At 33.2% G+C, this 19,065-nt stretch overlaps 2 protein-coding genes across 16 annotated transcripts in view; both read right to left on the bottom strand.

The window, feature by feature from the left end:
• LOC108726946 (longitudinals lacking protein, isoforms N/O/W/X/Y) overlaps positions 1–19,065 on the bottom strand; it is a 245,629-nt gene that overhangs the window by 174,929 nt on the left and 51,635 nt on the right. Inside the window, exon 7 of one of the 15 annotated variants that reach the window (XM_018454804.1) lies at positions 8,624–9,201. The exons of 13 other annotated variants lie outside the window; for them this stretch is intronic. In XM_018454804.1, coding sequence (XP_018310306.1) covers positions 8,849–9,201 — 353 coding nt within the window. In that variant the 3' untranslated portion in view covers positions 8,624–8,848. Of the gene's footprint in view, positions 1–8,623; positions 9,202–16,098; positions 16,575–19,065 lie in introns of those variants that run through there. One more of the 15 variants, XM_018454796.1, reaches the window with a different exon arrangement.
• Positions 2,748–4,159, bottom strand: LOC108726957 (zinc finger X-chromosomal protein-like). Its single transcript, XM_018454817.1, has 2 exons — positions 4,096–4,159; positions 2,748–3,094 (listed from the first exon to the last, which is right to left on the bottom strand). Exons 1-2 carry the CDS (start codon positions 4,157–4,159, stop codon positions 2,790–2,792), a joined length of 369 nt encoding a protein of 122 aa, XP_018310319.1. The 3' UTR covers positions 2,748–2,789.

Raw genomic sequence — 19,065 nt, 5'->3', positions numbered from 1 at the left:
GATCGGAGAAAGCCGAATGTAGCAGGGTTTAATATCTGTAACAGAAGACTTATTATTTGTAGCGACATAGTTTATCTCTCTCTCTCTCTCTATATATATATATATGTATATATTAATCAAAATGTACATTAATTCAAATATCTTAATGAAGATTTACACAATGCTTTTTTACTAGCAATTAGCGTGCTAGTCTTCTAGCACGTTAGAAAACTAGCAGCTATAAAAATATAATTTTGTACGTATAATGCTAGTAAAACTGCAAAAATATACTATTAAATCTATAATGTCAAATTTAACCTAATGTGAGTCGCCACTGCTCGTACTAAATATCGTTATTTTATACTAAAACGACAATTAAATTTGACACTATATCGTATCAATTTGACACTATACAGTGTCAAATGTAATCATTATTTTAATACAAAATAACGATGTAATTAAGTAGAAGTAGCAGCGACTCACCTTAAGTTAAATTTGACACTATAAATTTAACAGTGTATCTATAAATGTGAAGCGTCTTTTAATATATTCTTTTTTATTTACATAATTAATGTTATAAAACATAAAAACATAAAAACATTATAATTATGTAGTCAGTAGTTTATTAAAAAAAGAAAGAGAAGAAGAGATTAAAGAATATGATTAAATAGGATATTTACAATAATGAAAAAAAAAAATAAATAATATAGAATTCCTCGATATTTAATAAATTGTAGACAAGAATACATAGGGAAGTAGGAGCGTGATACTTTGTGCGCAAATATAATAATAAAAAGTTTAATAATCCATATCAAATGACAAATATTAATATTCATATGCGTTTCGACTTACTTCGAGTCATTCTCAACGAAATTGAGGATATTAATTCAATCTTGCGCAAGACCATGGTGCCGTGAATGGTTGGCACCAAACTTTTTATTATTATATTTATGCACGAAGTACCATGCTAACTCTTATATATTTTTGTTTTTAATTTGTTAAATAGGATATAAGTAAAATGGATTTTTAACAGAAAGACATTAAATGCTTCAGCCACTTTATTAAAAAAAATTACTTCTCATGATATTGTAGTGCATAAAAATATAATAACTATACATAAATTTGAAAAACTGTTGTTGCTTATAGCTTTTAAAATTAATATTTCAAATATCTCTTTGTTTGTAGCTGAAAGCAGCTAGTTGCAACCCACATGGCACTTTTAAAAGCTAGCAGACAGTACAATACTAGCGCTTGTAAAGTCGAAATATTTTAACTTCACTAGTGCGCTAGTGAAGCTCTAGCTGAAAGGAGAAAGCTTACTAGCATTTTAAAATACATGATGCTTTTTTACTAGCAGCTAGTACAGTTGCACGTTAATTGCTAGTAAAAAAGCATTATGTAAACTTTGCTTAAAAAATTAGAGAAAATATGAGTTAGTAACTTTGAGAAACTGGTCTTAAAAAAAAATTCGCTAAAATCATAGAACAATATAGATAATGTAACTGAACACTTAAAATTTATTCAATTACATTAAATTTGCTGCATTAAATTCAACAATTATTTTATAAAAATACAAAAAGATACTCTTTATGCATTCTTTGTTGATATTTGTTCAATATCATATCATATTATAAGCACCATATTAATTAAAAGCCGATTTTCTAACAATATACATATTTTGTCACCATGTAAACAGATTATCCGACATGCAAACCAAACAAATATAATTTGTAGACAATTATTATAAAAAAATGACGTTATTTTTATTGTTTGTAATTAGCAATATTTTTTGGTGCAGGTCTGTCCAATTTGAGCTCCCTTCCCCCCCCCCTCCCCCCCCCCCCGGAGTCAAAACGCAAAATTCTCGACGCAAAAAAATCAATGTGAGTAAGATTTCACAGACTGTAAAGTGTTGATAAACGTCGTTTAGACGCGTATCAATAAAATTTACACTTTGCGCAAAAATTTAAGCTCATCAAACAATAAGAAAAATTTCATAAATAAAAACATTATAAATTTTATTTTTGTTTGCGACAAAACGGACACATGAAATGCGGATAATAGTATTCGTAGCGTAGATATCTCATCATGGAAGTTCCGAAGGAACGCCTGCATTCATTTAAACAAAACAGCTTCTTGCGTAATAAGTAATGATAACTATATTCTTGCGGGATCGGAGAAAGTCGAACGTAGCAGGACCTAATTTCTGTAACAGGTAATTTATTATTGCATATGCATCATGAAATTTGTTTCTATTAATCAAAGTATACATCAATTTAAATAAGTTAATAAAGGATTAGAGAGGTACGAGAGTTACATTGGTAACTGTAAGAAATCAGACCAAAACGGATTCGCTAGAATTACAGGATAACACAAATAGGTAAATGCTTAAAATTTATTCAGTTATACATTAAATTCAATACATTATCAAATTCTACATATATCACCAGATATATTGCAAAAATAAATATATTATATAATGCATTTTACAAATAAGTAATTTCTCGAATATCCTGCGTCAGAAAACGTCAAATATAATTTTTAAATTCAGTCTATATTGACGATCTCAATTACATCGCAAACAGGCAAAAATTGCTAAACGAAAATAGATGTATAACAATAAATAACGACTAACATATCAATACATATGATATAAACGACTACGTAAAATAAATAAAGCATACTGATAAAACCACGGATCAATCAATGACCGTTTATTTGATTGATATCACAACTGCTTCGAGACTTCTTGTAGCTTTGTTTGTGGATGATCTGATAAAAGGAAGGAAGGCTTGCAAAATTTGTATCATTCATCTTGGCTGATGATCCTGTTTCGTGCTCATGTCGAGAACGTAGACATTCTCGTTGGGATGTATTCTGCGTATGTGAGACCTCACGTTCGATGAGTGTTTCGTACGGTAAGAACAGTACGGACAGTTGAATCTCGGCAACTGGCCACACTGGAACTTGAGGTGATTATACAAATTGTTCTTGCGCGTGAACGCGTTGCCGCACTTGTGGCAAGGGTAATTCCTGTTTTGCTGTGCTCCATCGGGATTGTAGACACACTGATTGGAATGCGCGTGAAATCGTTGCATGGCGACCGGTCGAATCTCTGGGAACAGAAAATTTCATAACGTAACTCGAGACGGAAACTGAAACTTAAACAAATCTCGCGGCTTCCCGCATCGAAAAAAAATTAATATGCAGCAAAATGTGTTCAGTGCGGATGCACAACGTTTCGCGATCCATTTCTTCTTAGGTCATCCTTAGGATATGTCGAATAACAGATCTAAATATGGAGATCTATTACGTGTATGAAATCAATAAAATAAAAAAATAGGCTCTTTATTTTTTAGCCATTAATTTATTAATTTTTTTTATAAGACTATTGACTATGCTATACATAAAAGGATATAATGAAGTTCTAAATGTGAAGTTTTGTGTGAAAGCGTTATTTATTAGTATATTACAATATTTTAGTCGGACTTACACAAAAAAACATAAAAGACATAAAATATTCAAAAAATGCCATGTTAGTTAAAACACTAAAAAATTAAATTTCTCATTATTACATATAAGTTTCATTCTCTTCAAATAGATTTTTGTATGTTTTCGTGTTCCATATACACAGCGTAAATTCTTTTTGTGTTATATAAACAATTATCGTTATATAAAAAGAGATGATAAAATAATGGAGTCAATTAAAAAGAATCTGTATAAATGTAACATTAAAAAGCTTTGTCAAATTATTTAAAATATTTTCACGTGTGTATATATAATAAATGAACTCTTTATATTTTTGAACTAAAACTCTGAACGCTTCATTGCAATTGCGCATAAAATGCGCAACAGATAAAAAGAAATAAATATGTAATTAGGCGCAGTGTAAAGAAGAAAAACAGTAATCATTTGGAAATATGTTTTAAAGATGTATTTTATAAGAGCAACGTCGGGCGTCGTCGCATAGACAACTCAAATAAATAACAAATACATCGACGATAAATGGATTTTAGACTTGGAAAATATTTAAAAGAATTGCGAAATATCAGTCTTGTGTATATCCACTACGTAGACCCTGTTGCCAGGATGTATACGGCGTACGTGGGCACGCACGTTTGACGGATGCTTCGTCCTGTAGGCGCAGTAGGGACAATTGTACCTCGGCGGCTGACCGCATTCAATCCTCCAGTGATATTGAAGATTGTGCTTCATGCTGAACACGCTGTTGCAATTGCCACAGGGAAACGATTTTGCGTTTTGTTCGCGCGATGAGGTGATGCTCTTGTTCATGACCAACCGATTATAGTCTTTCCGCCACGTGCGCGTCGGCATCGACTCGGATGCTGCAAAAAAAAAAGCACAGAATGTCTTCGTCATCCAGAGCCCGTGATGATTATCGCTAAATCACTATTTTGCCTTTATATCCATTTCAGTCGTCGAGAGAAAAAGAAAGAAAGAAAGATAGTGAGATAAAGAGAGACTGGCAGCAGTCTTCTCGAGTGCCCGTAAACGATTAACAAAATAAACGTTAAATCTCTTGTTAAATCACTAATCGTGCTATAAGTATCCAACGCACTCGTTTTGCCACATTAACGACACAGACAGAACATGGGTCTTCCACCGAGAGGAAGAATACGTCACGAGGAAGGCAATACTTTCAAAACTACCATGACTCGATTGAAGACGATGTTTTTTATTCTGAAGAAAGTCCACGCCTCTGCACTGACGAGTCGTTCATGAGATGGACGTCGACTCGCCACGTTGCTGCCAGCTGAGGATGTCGATGACGTAGACTTCATGGTTGGGATGTTTTCTGCGCACGTGGGCCCGCACGTTCGATGTATGCTTCGTACGGAAGGGACAGTACGGGCAGTTGAATCGTGGCGATTGGCCGCACGCAAATTTGAGATGATGCTGGAGATTGTAACGCCAATTGAAGGATCCACCGCATCTCGGACAGTAATACACCTGCTTGCAAGTCTGCCGCTGGGCCTTATGGACTGATCGATTCATGCCGCATTTGCGTCGCGCGTTCCTCGAAGAATACTTGCCTTCTGAAAAATGCAGATGTCCTATTGATTAGCCGCGTTAATCGTCAGTTAACATTTACAATGCGAATGAATGACGAATTATTACAAAAGAATAATTTGATATGAACGAAGGCATAGAGATTTACTAGATAAATAGCGAAAGTATCAATGACTTAGCCAATATTTAAGAATAACAACAGAAAACGTCTAAAAGATAAGTTAAAATCTGTCAAGAATATTTAAATTAATTGCGAAGTAAAATCGATGTAAACTACAAATTTTGCGAACGCATAATTGCCTATATTTATTGTAACATAATAAATAATAAAAAGTACAAAAAAATGGTACAAAATAACGCAGTAGATCATAAAAGATCTATATATACATTGAGAAACTAGAGTATTTATAAATTATCGGATTATATCTATCAATTTTTTTATATATAAATATAATAAGATATAAGTATTTATGTAGATTATATTGTATATGACTAAATATATAAATATGCTTTATAACGATTGGCACAAGAATATTGTTTTCTTCATCAATATTAAAAATGATGAAACGTGGAATTCTCTTCGCAATATTATATGGAATATTCATTATATGGAAGACGATGAAGAATAAGTCTCATCATGACTATATTTACATTGTATAAATGAATATATGTTAATTGAAACGTTATACAGAATATAATATGCAATTTTACATCTTAAAAGTATATACATATATATTCAAATAAAATTGACTTCTGATTAATTCACGATTCTTCACTAAAATTACAAGAACAAAATATCTTTTTCCCACAAAAAAAATTATAAAATGTTTTATTTCATAAGTAATTCATTAATATTGCTTTTACGAGAATGTTCATAAGTATCAAAATGTCGAGCAATAATAAATCTATATTTTTAATTTCAGATAATGTTTCTTTTAACAAAATATTAAAATATATATAATATCCAAATTTCTTAATACAAACACATTACACGTTCAATTAAATTTTTGCTCTATACAGGAATTTGTAATTTATCATTATTTTCTATTTGTTCTTCCGAAATCAAATGATTACATCGTTGGAAAATTTGTATTAAAATTTAACATATTTTACGTGTCCAAACGATCCACTCCAATTTGTGTTGATTTAACACAAGATGAATATTAGAAGATATATATATATATATATATACAAATATTATTTTAAAAAATATATACAAAAAAGGTAATACTGATACAGTAAACAATTTATTGAATTTTTTTCATTAAAATTAATATTTATGATGTTAAATTCTTTTATAAAAGAATTTTTAATTCTTTAATAAATAGATTTAAAGAATTAGTTCTTTTATAATAAATGTATTTCAAATTTGTCAAAAGAAAGTTTATGTAACCATTTCAGAAGAATAAATAGAAAACATAAAACAATAAAAATAAATTTTATATTATAACTAATTGGAACGAAAGATAAAAGTGTGCCTTCCAACAAACGACACAGTGCGACACAGTGATCATGTCATCTTTGTTTAACATTGACAAACATCAAGGATGTAATGATCCAGTGTGCCACACCATGTCATTTGTGTCGCTTGTTGAAAGGCACACATCATCGCGTCCCTTTAGGATTATGTGCAAAAAGTGAATGTAGAGTCCCTTCCAGTCAAAAAGAAAAAAAATTCTACGCCTGCATTAAACCTTGATCTTATATTACGAGTCTACTTTGCACACGTCGATGGCATATACTTTATTGCCAGGATGTTTTCTGCGCACGTGTGCACGAACGTTCGATACGTGTTTCGTGCGATAAGTGCAGTAAGGACAATTGAACCGTGGCGATTGGCAACACTCGAATTTCGCATGATAATAAAGATTATTCTTGCGACTGAAGACACTCGGACACTTAGGACAGGGGAACTTCGGCTTCTCGGCGAGGAAATTTCTGTCGATGACGATTGAGTGGTACATCGGTTGTTCCTTTGTCACGACGGACACAAATTCATGTCCGTAGATCACTGGCAGAATACGGTCTGAAACAGAAGCGAGAGGAACGTCACGTCAAAAAACGTTGCCGGCTTGCAAAGACCTCGATGCGATTCGGTAATCTGCCCCGAACTCTGCAAAATCGTCGAGGCCGAGCTTGAGATCGGAAAATTTTTAGCGCTCCATTTCGCGTAGGGGACTCTAGCAATCACTTTAATTTTGTAGAGCAACTTTTTCTTTAAATACAGTATTAATATAAACAATGATAAGTCATTTCCCAGTAAACACAATGTTACATGTAACGTATATGTAACATGAAATGTCAGCAAAACGAGGTAACTAATATAACACACTGTGTACGTTACGTTACACTGTGTACATGTATGTTACATGTAACATTGTGTGTTTACTGGGTTATTTCATTTTATGAAGGAAGCTGCACATTCGATGCTTTCCAATCTCATTGTTCATATATACGTAGGCCGTGAAGATAAATACGTATATGTGCAAAATTAAAAAGATAGAAGGATTTTAGATAGGAAGGAATGCATTATTAAAATTGAATAATATTTTATTTGTTACATACACAACATATATAGTCTCGCAACTGCATAGAATAAAAACAAAGTTTCGTTGAATGAACTAGTCATGGTTTTACAAATGCATGATAAAAAGTGTAAGTAACAATATTAATCTAAAAATCGATAAGCTGAAATTCTCTTCTATATAAAATTGGCAATAAATAATATAATCATTAAATAATGATTAAAAGAAATATACCTTAATGTAATAATACTGAACTATCACAAATAATTTAGTTCGTAAACTTATATACAATTTGAGATATGTATCTATGTATATAAATCTCAACGAGATTTTTAAGCTACACGTGCAAATTAGAAGCTTTATGCACATTTTGTGAGCTAATAGACTTAATTATTGCATTATACTATCATATTATATTTCTGATTAAACACTATTTTACAATTTTTTTATTTTTATATAAGGCTTTTATTTTTATGAGAGATATAGCTTTATAGAAATAAAAACGGCAATTATTCCAGTATTACTGAACAACAAATTCATAACTGATTTTTAATGTACATATGTGTAAATTATTTGTAATGACAAACGATAAAATAATACTGAGATATTAACGATATTTACATTGAAAAATATGCTAAATTACACTTTCTCGCACAGAAAGTCCTCTTGTAGATAGTAAAATTTCTCAAAATTTTCGCATATAATCGAAAATTTTCTCCGATTAGTCCCACAGTAACCGTCGTATGTAAAAACGGTTAATAATAATTTGCTATATTTACTTACAGAGATATTTGCAACTTTTTACAAATTCACTATTAATTAATGTTCGCGTGTAAATCGCTGCGACCATAACGAGAAAACACTGATCCTCCGTTATATATCGTCCTTAAATAGTGACAGCCATAAATAATTTCATGAAGACACAGATGGAATACGCACAATTCACAACTATCTTCTGTCCTCGCAGTTCAATTCTTCAGGTCGACTAAGCGAAGTGAAAATAGTCGGACGGACGCCGAGGATGTCCTGTATCCCTGAAAAAAAAAACAGACATATCCGTGTTCACATGATATAGTTTGCCCTCGCACATTTTACGGTATTCTTCGTGTAATCGCGAACAATACCGAATCAAAAAGAAGTAAGATCTTCAGAATTTCTACCGTTCTTCCCAGTTGTGTCGCTTCGACGAGTGGAGGATCTTCACACGATGTTCGGCGTCGTGTTTCATGGTGCCATCTGATGTTTTTGGTCTTCATGAATTGTTGTTCTTCGGGGCAAAGGATGACGCCGATTTTTCGGGTGGACGCCTGATCTCAAGGGTCGTGTTTCTGCAGCTTGCCCAGGTCGATCGCATACACGACCTGATCGGGATGGCATTTCTTCACGTGTCGACGCGCATTTGAAACGTGCCCAGCACGATAGACACAATATGGGCAACTGAATCGTGGCTCCTGGCCACACTCATTTTTCTGATGATAGGTCAGACCGCCCTTGCGACTGAAAGCGCTGCTGCATTTTGTGCAAGGAAACATCTTCTTGCCCACGTCCTTGATCTTGATCGTCCGCATCGCTGTCGTTGCCGTGGTCGTCATCGACGACGAGTACGAATGGAGAACGTAACTCCGCGTATCAGGCGGTATTGCAGCTAACGTACAGTAATTCAGGCCTGAAACACAAAAAAGACGCGCCGCTCGCGTCAAAGCTCCTCGTATCGCCACACGACATGTCCGACATAAAAAAAAACGTTAGCAGGGTGGGAAAGTAGGAACGATGATCAGTTTGTGCATATCAATCACAATTAGTCATAACGGTGATAAGCGAGGGTGCTGTCTTCATGCGTAAAGACATTGTTGATGATTGGACGGAGGAGAGGCGATCGGGAACGCTATATTCTTCCTGAAGAAGTAATAAGAGCAAGCGACAATAATCGAAATGACGTGAGTATACTTCACTGTGGCTTTATTCTAAAGAACGAAGGGTAGATATATATCGCGTCCATGTGACGAAACTAAGAAGAAACATAGAAATTAAGGACTATCGATGAATTAATAATGTGTATTATTTTATATCAGATGTAATATTCTATTAGCTAATTTTAGATGTTACAGATGTTAGAAGAGTCTTATGATTCGACAGCAAAATTGTTCGATATCTTCGGTGGTGGCGTTAGAGGAACTAGACGTGGATCACGTCGACTTCGGAACCGTTGTGTTTCCTGCGTACATGGGCGCGAATGTTGGACGATTTCTTCGAAGTATATTGACAATAAGGACAGCCAAATCGCGGCAGCATCCCGCATTCAAACTTCAAGTGTGAATAAAGATTGTTCTTCCGACTGAAGATACTCGAACATTGTGGACAGGGAAATCTGTCTGGAGTTTGGATCTTCACGCTGGATGGCATCTTGAAGCCGCCCAGGTGTACCAGATGTACATCTGCAATAAAACGTTCGGAACTTGTCAGAGTTTACAAGAGATCGCTGTCGGTAGATAATAGAATAAGAGATATTGAAAGAACAAGGAAAATCACAGCCATCGATTATATCGAAATATTGTTATGTAAGTCGCAGTCTCAACTTGGTATCCAAGTTGAGTAAATCTTCCTGTGGTGCGCTTAATAAAATCCACACATACGTAAATACGATTTAATTCACAATCTACATATTTATATTATATATAATTATCAAAAGTATGTGATAAAGGTTACATAAAAGTTATAATCATTCGATTAATGTCCAAATTCAGCAAGTTGATGTAAAGTTCATATTATTCCAGGAATAATCATGCATGAACGTTTAGGATTAAATGCAACTCGCATTCAGGTCGATCACGTAAACTTCGCAGCCGGAATGAAGCCCGCGAATGTGAGCACGAACATTCGAGGTTTTCTTCGAGCGGTAGAGACAGTGCGGACACTTGAACCTCGGCAACTGGCCGCATTCGTATTTGAGGTGTTTGTTGAGATTATTCTTCCGGTTGAAGACGCTGTTGCAGTTCGGGCAAGGAAACCTGACTTCGTGCCGTAGCGCATACAATCCGGATACATCTTGACCGAAGAACGGCTGGTCGAAGGGAAAGATCTTGTCTGCAAGCAGAAGAGAGGAGTGCAAGACGCGACGAACAGTCGTGAATACGTGATACGTTCTCAGCCAACCGATGATTAAGAACAAGGTGCTAAAGGAAGATTAAAGAGATTAAAGAAGATTAAAGTAGAGAAATTACATTTCTATCGTAATAAAGCCGAAACGCGGAGGAACTCATTTGAAACATCTGTCTACTGTTACGATTGTTATCTCAATGCAGAAAATTATAAGCCATAGGTAATTTTACATCATTTGACAATACAACTGGGATTTAATAGAGGATAACGGCGCCGAAATGGTACTCAAAAGGAGTGCGTCTCGCGGAACAGATTTCACTTCTTTAGGTCGATTGACCAGACTACCTCGCCGCTATGCTTACGGCGCACGTGCTTGTAAAGATTCGATATCAGTTTCGACCGGTGATTACAATAAGGACATTGGAATCTCGGTGACTGGCCGCACTCGTAAATCTGATGTGCCCGCAAACCCTGCCGTCTCAAGTACACGCCTGTACAATTCGGACAGGAATACTTCTGAATACTTGCCCTCTCACCAGACCTGAAAACTAAAAGTACAAGTCTTGTTAGAGGATGATAACACTCGCGTTATCATCCGGTATCAAGAGAGATTGAGAGCAGCTTGACTTTCAAGCACCGAAACAAAGACACATTACACATTTATGACTGACAATGAGAATAGAGTGGCAAGAAAACTCGGGTTCCTCAATTTGAGAGCTTAATCCTTTTGCTGCGGAATATTTCAGTGCAAAACACACATTGTAAACGGCAGACGCTCAGCAGCGATCGACGCTATAATAGAACAAGTGACTTCCAGCACACATTTTTTAGAAAATATTTAAAAGACGTTGAATTGTTTTATAATTTAAAAAAACGTTCTAATCGATTCCTATTTTTTATTCAAATTTGTGGTATAAATATTAACATAAATTATAATAAAACAAAGCATAAACAATATTTAGATACTAAATAGTCGAAATATAAAGCACTAAGTGCCTGTAGGCATCAACAGAAATGAAAAGATTAATTAAGCTCACATAAAAAAAAGACAATATGTTATATATAATAATTAATAAATCTAAAAATTAAGAATTTTAAAGATGTCACAGATGATTGGCTGGAAAAACGACGACCTCAAATCATTTGGAGAATCTTCATCTAATTTCAGTCCGCGAAAGGACGAGCTAGAGACAAAACTGATTAATGGATAAGGATTGTGATTTGTTGATTGATTCGGATAATCAATATTAATGGCACTAAAGCTTGTTCTAAGTAAAAAAAAAGGATTATTCAGAACAAAATATCGTATTTATTATTGCAAACGTTTAACGAACAACATGTATGTTATATCGGATATTGGACGGATGAGTGATATCTTGGACGTAAACGACGCAGTCCTTGTGTCTCCTCCGTATATGCTGCTGCACATTGGACGTCTTCTTCGAGACGAGGTCGCAGTAGGGACACTTAAACCGAGGCGGCTGGCCGCATTCGTATTTCAAGTGCGTCGTCAGGCTGCCCTTCGTGCTATACACGCTCGTACAATTCATGCAGGGAAATCGCACGCTTCTGTTAAATTTTTGAAAGCCGTCTCTTGTCAATTCGAAGGATGCACAGAAACCTGAAAATAAAAACCAGCGTCAGAAGATTTTGTGATGTTAAAATTTCTTTCTCTCTCGTCATTATCGCCACCTCTCCGAGATTCAACAGCCGCTAGATTAGAACGGATAAATGCTATAATTAAGAACAAATAGAATGTAAAATATTTTGTGTAATTATAAAAATCTATTCAATAACTTACTATTATACTTTCTACAACTAATTAGATTAAACCTCATTATCCTTGCATTTGTCGTAACATTTACCATTACGTTACGATTTCATCTACTCTCACCAAATTTATAAGTCCTCAATTTTAATTACAGGCGATCATATATTACAATAATATAAATGATAATATAAAGATAACGATGAAAAAAATGTTTTCGGAAATGTATAAATTTTAGAATGCAAAAACGCATTGACAGCATTATATTTGCTTCATATTGTAGAAGTCCAATTTATTCACAAACACAAATTGCATACGTTCGTTAATAATAAATATTTACAGGTAATATCGTTAATAAGTTATTTACAAAATTTTAAGATGCTAATATATATATAGTAAAAGTATTATTATTAAATCGATAATTTTGTGAGATTATTTCAGTGATTGTGTTTCAAGTCCGACAAACCGAATCAGCGCAGTCTAGAGAACTGATAATTGTAATTGTATATTCAAGTAACAAAAGTACAGGACTCTCAGTATAAATGATAATAAATAGAAAATTTATTTATTTAAAAAGGGCGAGTGAGAGAGAGTGAGATTATAAACGTATTTTTTTTTTTTAAGTTATATCGAATATATTATTTATTAAGAACGCATACTTATACAAAAATTAAAAAATAAAAAGAAACAAACAATTAAATTATGCTTACGGGTGAATACCTAATTAAAAGAAATCGCATATGCTAAATATAATTACACACATGACATGTTTCGGCTGCAGCATTGAGCCTTCTTCAGATGTGTACAATATAATGTAAAATGTAACGAAAACACAGCAAGGAAGAATGTCCAAAATCCACATGGGTATCATCCAGGTCAAACAAAAATTGCTCACAGAAGGCTGTTCGGCCGTACAGAAAAAACAACTGGAGATTCTATACGTATATTATGGATCTTATAACAATGATAATTTAATTAAAGCAATAATTGTTCTCTTGATATAACAACTCATCGATTTGTATATTCACGTATAGATATTACTAAACATCAAGATCCGCTTTGATAAAAAAAATGGCATTTCTCCTCTTATTTGTATTTAAACATTTCTCGATCTATTTCACTTAATATTCGTTAATAAATATAATCGCATTATCGTCCTGTGTTTTTTCATAGACATAAAATTTATTTATGGTACAATTACAGTATTCATTAATCGATGTCAGGACGTAAATAACAGATGTCCTGGACGTAGACTTCGTAACCCTTGTGCTTTAGGCGAATGTGCCTTAGTATATTCGACGATTTTTTCGAAATTAGCTCGCAATAAGGGCACTTGAATCGAGGTGATTGGCCGCATTCGTATTTCACATGCTTGAGAAGGCTTCTCTTATGTTGGAATGTGCTTGAACAATTAGTGCAGGGGTACTTCGGCTTCACTTTCGAACGACGTTTGATCTTCGGACTATGTTCAATCCCTAATATCGAAGGTGAGGATACTTTTATTCCTGAAAAGCACCATGTATCAATTAATATCGTGCATTTTATACAATACAGTTAAAAACATGCAAATCGATTATTGGAAAAACTTAAGCCTATTCTACAATGTTTTTTGTTTCCTGTTTTTTTGCTATTTTTTACATTTTGTCTTTTTGCTTTTTATCTGGTTTTTTATTTTCTGTCGCCCAAGATAAAAGTTAACAAACTTTGGAAGAAACAGGAAACAGTAGCAAGAAATACAATTGTTGTTAAAACGATTGCAAAGAGAGAAAAAAAGCAAGAGGTAAAAAGCAAAAAATAGGAAACAAAGAGCATATTGTAGAATAGGCTTTAAACATTTTTCAGGAAAAATTGTTTTCAATCTTTTAATTCACGGCTGCTCAATTTTAACTTCAATATAAAGAAAGCGTGCTTTACAGTTATTAAAAAGTTAAATTTCTAGAAATAAAGAAAACAAAAATTTTGGAAATTCTCAAGAAATATTATGGGTTGAACACGCGTATGTAAAAAAGAAATTTTATTTCAAACATTTTGGTATAACAAATTTTAAAGATATAAGTACAGACATAAATATTTTCATATACATATAAATAGCGAAAAAAGTATTCGCAACTAGAACTCTTAATGCAATTATCGCTGGACATTGCGCAAATGAATTTAACAGAACATTAGTTTAAATATTACAAATTATTAATAAATATCACATACGATTGCCTGTGATATGTCGTATATTAACTCTTCCATGGACCACAAGAAACCAGCTTCCATTCGTGCTAATGGTGATAATAGTGTTCTCTCTTCTCTTTATATATATTTAATTTTTTTAATATCATTTCCTTTAATACTTTAATCAAATATTACTCCAAAAAATCCATCTACGAAAAAATTAAAGGAATCGTTGTATAAAACAACATTTCACATTATATTATATATATATATATATCGTAATATACTTTCTTAAATAAGTTATCGAACAAATTATGATAATAAATATAAAAAAACATAATTGTTCTGATTAAAGTTATATACTGTATAAAAAATTCTAATTACTTAAAATTTTGATCTATGTTTATTATTAATACATATCTAAACTCTTCTCCTTAGTAAATTAACAAACAATGAAATTTATTTCTTAAAGTATTGCTAATACTGTAATATTGTAAATCGTAGAGTTTAGAAAATAAATTACAATTAGGTAATTTTCAATCTAATTACACCCAAAATAGCTTTCAAATGATCAACTTTCAAATGATGCCACAGCAAAATCTGTTCATTTTTATGATTACGTGCTTATGGAAATTTTTGATCGGCGTATCATAAGTTACAAAATATCACAGTTTCAATAAATTTGACTGAAACCACTTGTTCTATATGATTAATACAAGATCTTTTATCAACCCATAAAGCTACTACACTTACAAATCTGAAACTGATTAAAAAATCGTTATTAAACACAAAAATCAACGAGACGCGTAATTCTTTTATATCAACTATAATTGGAGATATATAAGGAGTGTAAAACAATCCCTTAAAATTTAATGGGGATGTGGGAGTATTTCCAAAATATTAGATACACAGCTATCTTTACATAAATACATACGTATGTCCTAATGTCCTAATAAATATGTACCTGTACATATCTATAAAGTATATTAAAAAACCATAAAAGTTTTGTCTAAAACATTTTTCTGTATATCTCACCATTTCATTAATAATAATTGGAATTAAATATAAGCGTTAGCTTTGAGGGATTATGACAACCTTTAAATCTTAAATTAAATCAATAAAAAAATACGTGTCTCTTAAATTTTTATGTTTAATATATGTCAAGAATTGAATCGGTTTCAGACAATTGTAACAGGTTCTTCGTTATATAACTCGCAAATGCCAAAATTTTAACTGTCAACTGATTATAGTAAACATTAATATCTTAAATTAACGTGTTGGTTCCTATTGGCTTATTACCTCACTTAATTTAGATTAATTCTTTGGAAACTAATCAATTTCTATATATTCTTAAATTAACTATACAAATTTTTAACAAAAACTTTATGAGGATGTAATTCGCAATACATCTTCCTATGGACAGTTTACATTGCTATTTCCCAAATATATATTCGTTATAAAAAGCATATTGTTTCATGTTTGTGCAGCAGTTTCATTAACCGCGAGAAAAATTCTTGTAAAAAATCTCTACGCTTGATTTCTTCGTCTTCAGCAGCGTACTCTCGATAGCTGCTTGTACAGATCGATGATTTGCAACTTCTTGTCCTTGTGCATCCGTCGTACGTGTACATACATGTTCGACGAGAACTTGGCTTTCTTCGTGCAATATGGGCACTGATATCGTGGTTCTTTGCCGCATTGGAATTGGCAGTGCGTCTTCATGTCGGAGAGTCTGGTGTAGCCACTGTTGCATCTGGGACAGTGAAACTTCTTCCTCGTGACCGAAGCCTGCACGACCACATTGTCCGGCCAGCGGGTCGCAGGAATCGGTGCTACGGCGGTTTCCTGACGATGACTCGAGTCGACGTAAAGATACGTGTTCTCCTCTGTATCCTCCATCGCGTTCAAATTGTCTCTTCGTGACTGATAAGGCTCCGCGGTCACACCGTGACCGGACACTACCTGGGGATGTACGTAAGACGACGAATGTATCTGCCCATAAAGCGAATCTAGAAAAAGAATTGGAAATTTCGACTGTAGTTAATGGCGGCTAGCGAGATTGCCGGATATAAATCACAACATCGGATAGAGAAAAATTTCCGTCCATGCTCTTCAATTATCTACATAATCAAGACTCGCAGGAATCGAGTCTCGCATGTATTACACTCACACAGAAATACGGATTGCTACAACATTAAACAAAAATAAGAGCCATCATTGTATACTTTTAGAATCAATCTGTAAACATATGAGAATACTATAAAATGATATATCCGGGCATATTAATTCAGTTTATTTTAGCATACAAATTTAGCATACAATCATATAATCAATGATAATGTTTCCTAAATAAATAATGCGCTTCAATAAGTAAATTATATATTTTATTTTTGTTCTGAATATTATTTTGTGTATGTGTATATACATATATGTCAAAGTCTGTCAGTACTTCAAAATTCGTACTTCAAAATTCAGATATCAGATATCTAGTAAAATGAAGCACTGAAAAAAATGTTTGATTAAAAACAGAGAAGATTACATCAATTAGAATTCCGGTTATCTCAACTAGAATTGTAGTAGATTTAACACAAAAATTTTTATTCGTCCATTTTCATTTTTATATTAACCAAAATTCCAATTGATTCAACAAGATATTTTCAGTGTAAAAAATATAAAATTATATAAAAACATCACAATATTGTGTATTAAATTGATTTTGATATTATTAGGAATAACATTCGTCTTATATCGGAACAGTTTGACCATTCTGAACTGGCCTAACAACACGTTGTTTCATTAAAGCGGATTCGAGCATCGTTTGTTTCATAAGATCTATTATATACATCGGTTGATCGCTGTGCATTGCGCGCACGTGCGCGTACATATTTGACGACACCTTCGTTCGTTTTTGACAGTAAGGACACCCGAATCTTGGCTCCTGACCACATTGAAATCGCATGTGTTTCTTCATGTCGCCCAAGTACTTATAACTATTGCCACACTGAGGGCATAGAAAGCGCTGGAACCCTTCGTCTCGCTGTTGCTGCTGTTGTTTTGTCACGTTCTCAGGATACCAATCGGATCCGAAGGTATTGGAGTTCCTGAAGCTAGCGCCATCGTAACTCTGTAATGATGGAGTATGAAGCCCAAGATGCTGCTCCGGCAATGTCACGATGAAATAACTGGAATTCTGCTTCTCCTGATACGGAACAATCCCTAGAAAAAGAACGACCCCCACGAGGTGAAATAAACCTCGATGAAATAAATAATCTTTTCCCATGTTTTACAGACAGAAACAACTATATCACTCAAGTTTTCTTTCAACGCATGTTTAGTAGTAAGTGTGTAAGATAATGAAAATCATAATATCGATAATTAATAGTAAACTTAGCGGTATATAAATTAATAATTTTAATATTTTATACATACCCTCTAAATAGTTTTAATTCATTAGAATGGAATCAATCTTACTCTAAAGAATGAAAATTAAGCCAATCTTGAAAAAGAATAGCTCAATTTTCAATCTTTAAGAGTGAGTCTAAAAGTTTTTAAGCAAATATAAAAAGAATTAAGAAAAATAATGAAAAATGATATTTATTCCACACATACTAAACAAACACAAGAAAAATTAAGGATAATAGTAAGAAGAACAAATAAAGAATACTTATTCCATACACCCATACACAAATCAAATAGAAAAATTAAGAAGAACGATAAGAGGAAATATATACTAGACAGAAGATAGCTAAAAATAGGAGACTTTATTATAATTAATTTTATAATTAATTATCGTAACAATTTAATAAAATAACATCATAAATACTAGTTTAACTTTAACTTTTAAAATGTATTTAAGGACACATGGGGAGGGACTCGGACCGTTCCAAAACTGAAATTGATAATCGAACTGTAAGCGTTATTTTAATCGAATTGAAACCGATAACCGGACCGAAGTATTGTATAAGCTAATGGATGGAAACCGTAACCGGACCAACAATATTTTCCAGGCCGTGAAGTAAAGCGGCGTCTACAATGGGATTTTTTAATTTCTTACAGTTTAGGGTTTAAAGCTTGAAATTTACGCCTTAAATATATCATTGTAAACGCCACTTTATATAAACTTTCTACAATAAGTCATTATCTAAACTTGAAACCTTGAGCTATAAGAAATTAACCAATCATAACCGATTATTTGTCATGAAATATAATATATAGAGAAAGCTATAGTCCCAAATGTTTGCAATGCGAATGCGCAGCATCGTCGTCTGTGTGAATTGTACAGTTGTATAGTGTTTCTTACACATCTGTGTAATGTATAAATGTGTAAGAAATACTAAACTAATTGTACAATTCACACAGACGACGGTGCTGCGCATGCGTATTGCGAACATTTGAGACTCTATAGCTTTTTCTCTCGCACAGATGTTGGCTTCACGTTCAGCGTCCTATTCCTCTTCTAATATAATAGTATATGTTCTAAGCAATTTATATATTTTTGCT

The sequence above is a fragment of the Mycetomoellerius zeteki genome, unplaced genomic scaffold (genome assembly GCF_001594055.1).
Source record: "Mycetomoellerius zeteki isolate Tzet28-1 unplaced genomic scaffold, Tzet1.0 scaffold458, whole genome shotgun sequence".
Lineage (NCBI taxonomy): Eukaryota > Metazoa > Arthropoda > Insecta > Hymenoptera > Formicidae > Mycetomoellerius > Mycetomoellerius zeteki.
Note: the sequence above shows the minus strand (reverse complement) of the source record. Positions and strands in the feature narration are given on the sequence as shown.

Bases quoted from the DNA above. Each gene is read 5' to 3' on its own strand.
- LOC108726957 (XM_018454817.1), bottom strand. From the start codon at position 4,159: ATGCGGTCAGCCGCCGAGGTACAATTGTCCCTACTGCGCCTACAGGAC. The intron at 3,095-4,095 runs GTGCGTGCCCAC...TTCTGTTCCCAG, and splicing joins GGACGAAGCATCCGTCAAAC to AGATTCGACCGGTCGCCATG.